At 39.1% G+C, this 10,013-nt stretch overlaps 1 protein-coding gene across 1 annotated transcript; it reads right to left on the reverse strand.

Moving 5' to 3' along the window:
- Positions 1–568: 568 nt before the first annotated feature.
- Positions 569–9,504, reverse strand: LOC119496936 (sialic acid-binding Ig-like lectin 10). The gene is made up of 8 exons (XM_037784622.1): positions 9,023–9,504; positions 8,116–8,526; positions 7,504–7,824; positions 7,052–7,309; positions 5,210–5,494; positions 4,966–5,077; positions 3,216–3,285; positions 569–2,743 (listed from the first exon to the last, which is right to left on the reverse strand). The coding sequence occupies exons 1-8, from the start codon at positions 9,081–9,083 to the stop codon at positions 2,330–2,332; spliced, it is 1,932 nt and encodes a 643-aa protein (XP_037640550.1). The 5' UTR covers positions 9,084–9,504; the 3' UTR covers positions 569–2,329.
- Positions 9,505–10,013: the final 509 nt, after the last annotated feature.

Below are 10,013 nucleotides of genomic sequence, written 5' to 3' on the forward strand. Positions count from 1 at the left end.
TTCCATTAACAATTTAAAAAGATATTTAAAAAATTATGGTAAAAGTTGTCTTACCTCTTTTAGTCTGGTTCTCTTCTCTCCACAGTGATCTCTGCTGAGTGTCTCTACTCTGAACTCTCTTCCTCTCGTCCTTTTGTACTTCTTCCCTCTTCGCGCTACAACAAGTTTCCAGGAAGTTTCTCTACACTCTGCTGGCACTCCTTTGACTGCCACACTTAGAGCTACAATCTCTAAAAGTATATATATATATAAATAAATACTGTAGATGAAGTTGATAATGTGCAACTTTAATACTGAGTAATGAAATGAAACAAGTCTTGATTTTTCTTCATGTCTGTGAGGGGCTTAGAAACTTTGAGAAAGGGGAACGTACCATATACTGTATGTGCACGAGAAAATCATGTCACCTTAAGAAACCAAATATCCTATCTACCAACTACCCTTCTACATTGTAATGCATAACACATTATGTGCATAGTGGGATGTGCATGCATGTGAATGGTCTGTATTACTGATTCATATCTGCAATGGCAGTTAAATAATGATGGTCAATGGTCCAGTATAGTCATTAGTTTAATCATTAGTTTATTCATGTACATTGTCATTGATTAAGTGCATGAAATACCTGCAGATAAAAAAAATATGTTTTAATCATAGTTCTTAATTTAAATGCAAGCAGCCTCTTGGAAAGAACCTCTATATTTATGATTTAGTGGTTAATGTGCAACATCTATAAGTTCTGTTCTCAGAAACGTATTATTCGTTGAAACATTACTTTACATGGCATCACTGTGTTCTCTCTAATAACTTCCTGTTGAAACTTTAACGTGCTAGATCAGAACTATATTTAGCTATGAACTAGCTACAGTTTTGTCCTAGTTAGTTACTATATGCCTGCATATTGATCACTCACTACAGAACCTGTCAATATTGCAGAATGTACAAGAAGTAAGAAAGGCTTTGTTGTAACTGAAAACAATGATTTCATTCCAAACATAAACAAGTGTTTGTTTTCTGTTTAAAAGAAGTTGATTCCTGTAACACATTAAAAAGGGAAGTGATCTGTGACTTCTTAAACACTAGCAGAGCTATAGAGACAAATTAGGCCAAACATCTTATCAGTTTGAAAAAAACAGATCAAATAAAAAGATGAATCACGGCATGCTGATCTGAAATTTGTAATTCAACAATTCTTCATATTTTATATGAAAATGGATGCATAAATTCACACAAATTTAAAGTAGAGCTTCCTGTTTGTCTTAAAATAATACTAACACGCATACTGTATGTAATGTACATCAAAATTCCTGTAATTGTTGTTCCTGTCCACACTGACCCTGAAGAGATCCCATCCTAAAGTAATTCCACTGTAAGAGATGAGGACAGAATCTACAGTCCTCATTCTGTGAAAACAAGCATCCTAAAGAAGCTTCAGCAGTCGGAGTTAGACAGATCCACAGGTCCATAGAAACAAGGAGAGAATTTTATACAACATGTACTTTGGAAGAAAAGCACATGCTTAACCTAGTTAAACAAAATATATTAAACAAAGGTACACTTTGACTCTCAGAGCAGAGAGGACGGAGGTGTTTGCCCTTTTATACACCACAGCAGTAACAGCTCGCTCCCATTCCCAAGGCGTCAAATACCGACGCTTCGTCACTGTCGTCGGCGTTCGACACCACTGCACAAGGTACACTTTTGCCGTGGTAGGAGACGCACTGGGCCTACCGTGTAATGGTCTAAATATTGTATATTTGTGACATCACAAATGGACAGAAATCCTAACGGCTTGTTTCAAATGCGCAATTTCCGAATATGGGCTGTGTGTGTTTCTCTGTATATTGAGCGTTTCGATAGTTTAACAGTATTTATATAGCACTTAAACCTGCTTTATAATGTAAAAGACCGGAAAATCTCACTTTTTACAATATGGGACCTTTAAAGTGAAGGCGGTTAGCCCTGGCGTTAGGAACAACAACGGCTCAGACACACTTAAGGTGGACCAGCTGTACTCCTTTAAGTGACGAGCTGCTCCTCCGAGTTTTGCTCAGCTTTTTATTTATTTTTTTAAATATTTTTTTTAACCGTTTAACCGATAGCATTAATTGGTCAAATTTCTTATTGTCGGTTAACGGTTCATTTTTAACATCCATATTCTGCATTATATCAACCCCCATCTCATGTCCTTTCCTCTGTTTAACGTAATGCTCCTCTTACTGTATGTATGTTATGCCACGTATGCTTACGTTGAATCACCTGTTGTGTTTTGTCTTCCTTCACCAATAAAAAAAATGGATCCTTAAGTGACTCCGCCAAGCTACAGTCCTCAAACATCCCCCATTATTTCTTTCACATTGGAGTACACTGCCACATCCTCACCTCCCTCCTCCTCTGCAGACATACACTGTTTTGTCTCCTTATCTTCCTCTATCATCACCTCCTCCTCCTCCTCCTCCTCCTCCTCCTTCTCCTCCTCATTGCCCTCTAACATTTCACCGTCCTCTTCACCGTTGTCTTGTCGCTCTTTTGTTACTTTGGTCTGTATTTCAGCATACTCTGTCTCCGGGGTCTCTAGCGTATCCTCTGCCCCCGTGGGACTCTTCCTTTTCAACAAGGAGAAGTCAATGTCGGAGTATTCTACCTCTCTTGGTTCCACGTCACCGTCGGGGACTGATTGTCCAGCAGCCTCAGCTCCTCCTTCATGGGTGCCATCATTTCCCACTGATTGACCAGCATCGATCTGTCAGGTACAATTCAGAAATGATATATCATGTGCCAGCTGATACAAGCCAAACAACTGTATGTTAACGAAGCATAAAATATGAGTGACATTTAATATTTTCAGCCATCGCTCAACACAAAAACAATAGAACCTCAAAACTCTGCAGGGTTTGTCTGCTTACTATAAATCCTTATATTCTTTACATTCACTGCCAACACATTTCCACAATCTACATTATTAAAAGTATTTTTTTTCTGATCTTCCAGGCTGCAACTGCTTCCTACTCAATTCCATAAGGTTTGAAAATCAGCTTGAAAACCAACGTGACCAACAATAAGAAAACTCTTAACAGTGTTTAAGTTTCTGTAAGTTGAAATGAAACAAAAGAAAAACAAAGGCAGTGCATGTCTCATCACAACACTAATAGTTCAGCAAATATTGAATCAACATTTAACTAATATATAATAACCAGCTGTGTTAATATATGTACCAGTGGAACCGCTTGAATAGTCCCCATCTCCAGAGTCTCAGCCACATTTCCAGAGCTCTTCTGTTTATTTCTGGGGAGAAAATTAATTAAACAAGAATAAATATTAACGAATGACGAACAATTAACAAGCAAGGCTTACTGAATAAAGTAATGAGTTTTTACAAAGGACCACACCTGTTATCTTGAATGTTTCAGCCCACAACTGGTGAACTTTACATTATTATAACCTGTAATTTATCAGGTAATCATGACTGCTAACCATTTCTTTAGATTTTTGACGGTGTTCTTCCTATTGACCAGGCAATCATTTAAATTTTTTTTTAATTGCTTAAATATACACAAATCCAGGGAAATACCGGAAGTAAACAAGTCGCAATTACTGCGGTGGCGTCTCCCTACAATATGCGCACGTTTGAATGCAAGCTGTCCTAAGAAGTGCACAATTTGCTACTTTTACATTTACTTTCTATATAACATTACTTTTGATACGATGTTTAGGAGTTCAGGAAGGAACTGTGCAGTTTTCAGCTGTCTAACATTGGCCTAACATGGTGAAACGAGCAACGTCAGCTAAGTTCACACTGCTCACCTAGCGTAGCTAAGGTTAGTGGGCTAAAGACACTGTTTAAGGGCTGCGGTGGTCCCACAGAATAAATGAACTCAATCATCTAACTGTGGCGTTATTACAATGGCAACCTAATGACCACAAACTAAACATCATTCGGTCGGCATCACAAACAGAACATGTAGCCTACGGTGGTGTCCAGCATTTAACTGGTGACTCAGCCGAATGTGTCGTGGTTGCTCGTAGTGACGGCAGCTGTGTCCTCGTAAAAGTTTCAATTTTATGTTAAATCAACTTTAAATACATACCCATCTGTGTTTATTCTGTGCGCTAAACATTTCTGTAAGTTACTATGCGCAACCCCGGACGCATTTGGCTGAGTCACCAGTTAATACTGTTGAATCAATGACTTGCCACCGCAGTAATGGCTCCGCAGTGTCGCTTCACAGCAACAAGTTTCGAGTTCAAACACCAACAAAGCCGACTGGCCTTTCTGTGTGGGGATGTCATGTTCTCCCTGTGTCCTGTGATCACTCCAGTTTTCCCCCAAACAGTCAAAAGGCTTTCAGATTTAATTGGAAACTCTGAATTATCTCTATGTGTCAATGCAGTGGTCTTACTATATTGGCCCTGTAAGACACAGAAGATGTGTCCCGTTGTTTCACCCACCATCTGCTAGGATATGCTACAAACCCTGAGCCCTGAACCGGAGCGGCAAGCAGTCTAGAAGCTGGCTAGATGACTTAATGAAACAATATGCCATTGCAATGCATTTATAATTTCAGATTGATTTGTGAAATCTGCATTGCTTTACCAGAAAACAATATTGTAACAATAAAACATAATCTTCACTGTGATAGACAGTCAAATCCAAGAAAGTTTCTAATAAAACAAATTATTTATACTACATTTATATATATAAATAAATTGATATATGCCTGCATATTGGAAGAAGACGCTCAAAAATGTGGTGTACCTTGGAAAATGGTTAGAATTAATGTCACGTATTCATGGTTTTCTGTATAAAATGGATAAAGTATGCCAAAACACTGGTGTGGTCCTTTATAACTGATCAATATACACAAATAATGCTTACATCTTTTGTAAAAAGAAATCAATGCAAAAAAAAAAGAAATCAATGATGTCAAAAAGAAGCACAGTAAAGTAAAAACATAAAAAGTGTACCTGCGGCATTTTCTGGCCAAACAGAAGATGGTTGCTGAAAGAAGGATCCCAATGAAAAACGCAATGATGACTTGTGGCAGTTTAAAACTCAACAAAAAGTTCTTCAGTAGATCTGGAATGGAGAGGAACAAATTATGCACAGCTGTGATCATTTTTGTTAAAAACATTTTTTTTTAATAGGTCTTGAAAATGACATAAAGCAGTGGTTCAGAGGAGGTGAGACATTTAAGTTGTCAATACTTACCCTCTTGTTTTATCTCCTTTCTTGTGATCGAGAGGTTTTTTTTTGCTTCCCCAATGTCATTACTGCTGACACACTCCACTGTGGTGTAGTTACGATCTTTTACAGATACAGTTACGTTGATTGTGTGGTTTGACACAGTGGTACTGGTGATGACAGAGTACTCAGCGTGGTTCTTCAACAGCGGCCATTTGATGGTGGGTAAAGGAAATCCCTCACTGATGCACACACAGATCAGGACCTCTGACTGACCCTCACACGCAGAGCTACTTAGGATCCTTGGAAAAACTGCAAACATGAAAGAAGAATCTCAGCAACACAGCAAACATACAGTAACGCTGCGTCCTAACTGGATGCGAGCGTCCGACTATCGCGCCATACCACGTAGCACTCTACTCTACTTACTCTCTTGGTCCTTGCGTTTTAATGCCCCCGATTTGTAGGCCTACTTTCTCTCATTTTTTTTCTATTGAGCTAGATTAAAAAAAACACAAACGGGAGCGGATCAAAACGAGGTTTCGCACTGAAATACTGTAGTAATGGCCCACGTTTCCATAATTGTCACTTTTATGCGGAGTGTTTGTGTTTTAACCATTAGTGCTGTTACATTTCTTGACACCAGGTAGCTCGTAAAAAATGTTCACACCACGCAGATAACTGCAAGCTTCAATGCTCGTGCTCAAAGTTGTGATAATCAAGTTAATATCCTCATGAACATCCAGGACAATTGACCCGGTTTTCTTCCGCTCTTGGCGGCACTGACGACTCATTTTATATAAACTAATCAGCCGCTCCTCGTACATGTTGTCGCTCTCAATACAAGCGACAGACAAAAAAATAGAAAAAGAGCGTCCGACAAAAGTTCAGCTCAAAACGTCGCTTTACGCCCCGCTGCATTGCGTGCTCGCGGCCAGTTAGGTCACTCCAATGGACAACAATGTAATGGTATGTGTCCACAGGGGCGTTTTTTAACGCGAGGGCTTGCCTCGGTTCTCGGCATTGGATGCTTGGTGGGCTTCCACTAGACACAACACACTCGGCACCTGATTGGACGAACGCTTTCCCTCCGTGGGCTGCTGCTCCCAGCTTTCAAACCGGAAAAAATGTGGCGGCCCCTTTTTTTTTTCTTTTGCTGAATCTGTCTTTATTCTGGACCTATAAGGCTTAGTTTAAAAGTGTCTCGGGAGTTTCGAGTGGCAGCGAGTCGCTTCCAACGCCCCGTGATTATCATAAAGTAGACTAGACCTCAACTTTAGGCAAATGAGAAACGGCCGCCGTGACGCTCCGTCTCTCGAATCGCGCCACCACGCTACCAGTTACTTCAGCATATGTAGTCAGAGTAGTGATCTGGTGTTCCGCAGTACAGATGTACTGTGCAGAATATTCTGCTGTCACATTAACGATGACAAGAGTGGCCGTTCCAGTGTCGTTCTGCAGGATTATTACATTTTGCAGGTTGTTGTTGGAACCACGTTTAGTCCATGTGATAACAGATGGAGGGAAACTTTCAACATTGCAGGTCAGATTTAGAGCATCACCCTCTTTAACAGTTGTCATTTAAAACAGTTGTGTCAAAAAACACACCTTGAAGGCTTCAAAATGCGTCAAGTGTGAAAGGATTATGTTGGTCAGGAAAAAAACTACAAACACAAGATATTTAACAGGGAGAATAAAAACTAACTAACCTAAAGTTTCACCTCAAGTTATGAAACATGTTTTAGTTAATCAGCATGCATTTTAGGGAGACGTAGAAAAGGTTGTTCTCTGTTCCGAGTTTCAGCTACCTGATAATGAAGAACATAACTGCAAATCTTCTGTGTAAGAACAGTTGTACTGTGTACTTACATTTTACTGTTATGTTTACTTCTTCCATCCAGTTGTTGTCCAGATGTTTTGCTGTGCAGATGTACGGTCCAGAATGTTCTGCTGTCACATTAGGGATGACAAGTGTGGCTGATCGAGTGTCATTGTTCAGGTTTCTGTTCAAGCTGAGTTTTATCCAGGTGATGAGAGATGGAGGGAAACTGTCAACGCTGCAGGTCAGATTCAGAGTCTCACCCTCCTCCACACTTGTATTTCCAGTGATTTTAACTTGCTTTGCATCTATAAGACAAAACAATCATGTACAATGTTATAGCGCCATTAAATCACAACTGTCCTGCAACAACACTGTTGATGTTGTAAAATTAAACACAGCTCAGGAAACCATCAGAAATGACATGACAGCACATCTATTACCACACATTTTAGATAGTAAAAAGTAAAGGTGAGAATAAAGTAGAGTATGTTTTACTCACAGGTCACATTCAGAGTCACTGTCTCCTCTGTAGTGATGTTGTTGGTGAAGGTGACCTTACAGGTGACCTCAGTGCCGTGGTGCTCAGCTGAAAGGTTAAACATCAAAGTTGAGCTGTGTCTCTGTGTGACAGCAGTCAGGTACTCGGTCTTGAGAGCTGTGATGTTTCCTGTGATGTGAGAGGCCTTCTCTCCTGCTCCTCTCCACGTCCAGGTGATGTTAGGTTCAGATCCAGAGCAGAGACCAGGAGCAGTGCAGGTCAGTGTGGTCTGCTGTCCCTCTGTCAGAGGAGGAATCATCACTGTGGGCTTCTGGATCAGATCTAATGGGAGAGCAGTCCATGAGTGGAATCAGGTGAGCAGCCTGAAGGTCACCGTTCACTTCAATTTAGGCTAAAATAATCAGATACTCTGTTAAACATTTCAATGAGGCAGTAAGTAGGAGTTCTATCAGGAGCTGCTGCAGTTCCTACTGGTTGCCCACAGAGGTCGACAAATAACAAACATTACTTCATTCTCCATTAAGACTATAAATACAGGAAATACTGTTGGTGCAGTTCAGAGGAACAACAATGAACATCTTCACTGTATATATTTACTGTAGCTCTTCATACCTTTAACAGAGACGATTGTCCTTGGAGAGTAGTTAAATCCACTGTCCCTCCCAAACTGGTGACCATTAACTCTGAGGTGATATGATCCAGAGTCGGACTCGGTGACGTCATTGATGATGATGCTGCAGTTCCCCTGACTCACGTCAGGCTCCATCAGTGAAACTCGTCCTTTAAACCCAGACTGAACCTTTGTGTTGTTCTTGTTAGAGTGGAATATGATGTCTGAATCGTCACATCTTCGTTTAGATGGTTCACATTTGTGCCAAACTAAATGTTGGGGAGTAAAGTCGTAAGTGGTGTTGAAAGAACACGGTATCACAACACAGAGTCCAGCCTCTGCTGTTATTTCTCCTTCACTAAGGGTGATACAGAATCCATTTAGGCAGTGTTGTTTTCCTCCTAGAAAGGAACCTGTTAATGAAGAGAGGGAAAAGGAAGTTTAAAAAGAGAGAACAAATATTTTTATGACACATTAAGAGATCATCGATAAAGAAAGTTTACTTTTAATGAAAGGTATCGGTTTATTTGACAAAAATGATTTTTCCAGCATCACTAGACCAGTATATGTTTGCTGATGTTGAGGCTGATATCAAATATTGTCTCAGACAGTTATGTTGGCAAATTCTTCTGATTATAGATACAAAAAGTGTACTTTTATATATAAAAACAAAAATCAAATTTGTTGTATGGAAAACCATACATTTGGTATATATTTAAATTGAAGGATTTCCCTGATAATGAATAGATGTTGTGGATCATCCTAGTTTTAACAAGCTACAAAATACTTATACACAGTTATAATGAAAAATACTTAAGTGGAGCTTAAAAAGACAACACTTTTAAGTAACATTGAAAGTCTTATCAGCAGCATCAAAGATAAATATTGGTATCATAATAAGATTCATACCTGGGTCAGCATTGCTGCCTTTCACAGTGAAGAGCAGAGTCGCCCAGATGAGAACAAACATCCTGATACGATGATGAAGACAGGCTCTTCCTCCACAGAACAAACGTTTCCTTTCAGAAGCAAACACATTTTAAACTTTAAAATGTTTCAGTTGAAGAAACTGTATCTGAAACACCTCCACGGTTCACAGCACAGATTGAAATACAGGATGTTCCATGTTCACCTTTTCTGTAGTCACACTAACACACGTGGCTAACATCTTCTTCAGGGTTGTGAGTCCCTTCAAATGTTTGATTTCCAAACTCTTTGTAATATCTGTTCTATAAATAAATAAACTTAAATGATCTGTAGCAGCTTTAACTAAAATCCCCCTAAGCTCAGACTTTCTGAATGAAATGCACACATATTTTACAAGTAAAGCGAGGAACTCTAAAAAGCATTTAATGACATTAGTTAGGGAAGAATTACTTCTACGGTTTCCATTAACAATTTAAAAAGATATTTAAAAAAAAAAAAGGTTACGATTTACAATTTAAAAGGAAATTAAAAAATAAGGTTACAGTTTCCATTTACAGTTATTTACAGTAAAAATTAAGGTAAAAGTTGTGTCTTACCTCTTTTCGTCTTGTTCTCTTCTCTCCACAGTGATCTCTGCTGAGTGTCTCTGCTCTGAACTCTCTTCCTCTCGTCCTTTTGTACTTCTTCCCTCTTCGCGCTACAACAAGTTTCCAGGAAGTTTCTCTACACTCTGCTGGCACTCCTTTGACTGCCACACTTAGAGCTAAAATCTCTAAAAGTATATATATATATATATATATATATAAATATATAAATAAACACTGTAGATGAAGTTGATAATGTGCAACTTTAACACTGAGTAATGAAATGAAACAATCTTGATTTTATTTTTAGATCGTCATGACTGTGAGGGGCTTAGAAACTTTGAGAAAGGGGAAGTACCATGATGCATAACACATTATGTGCATAGTGG

This window comes from Sebastes umbrosus, chromosome 11 (genome assembly GCF_015220745.1).
Source record: "Sebastes umbrosus isolate fSebUmb1 chromosome 11, fSebUmb1.pri, whole genome shotgun sequence".
Classification (NCBI taxonomy): domain Eukaryota; kingdom Metazoa; phylum Chordata; class Actinopteri; order Perciformes; family Sebastidae; genus Sebastes; species Sebastes umbrosus.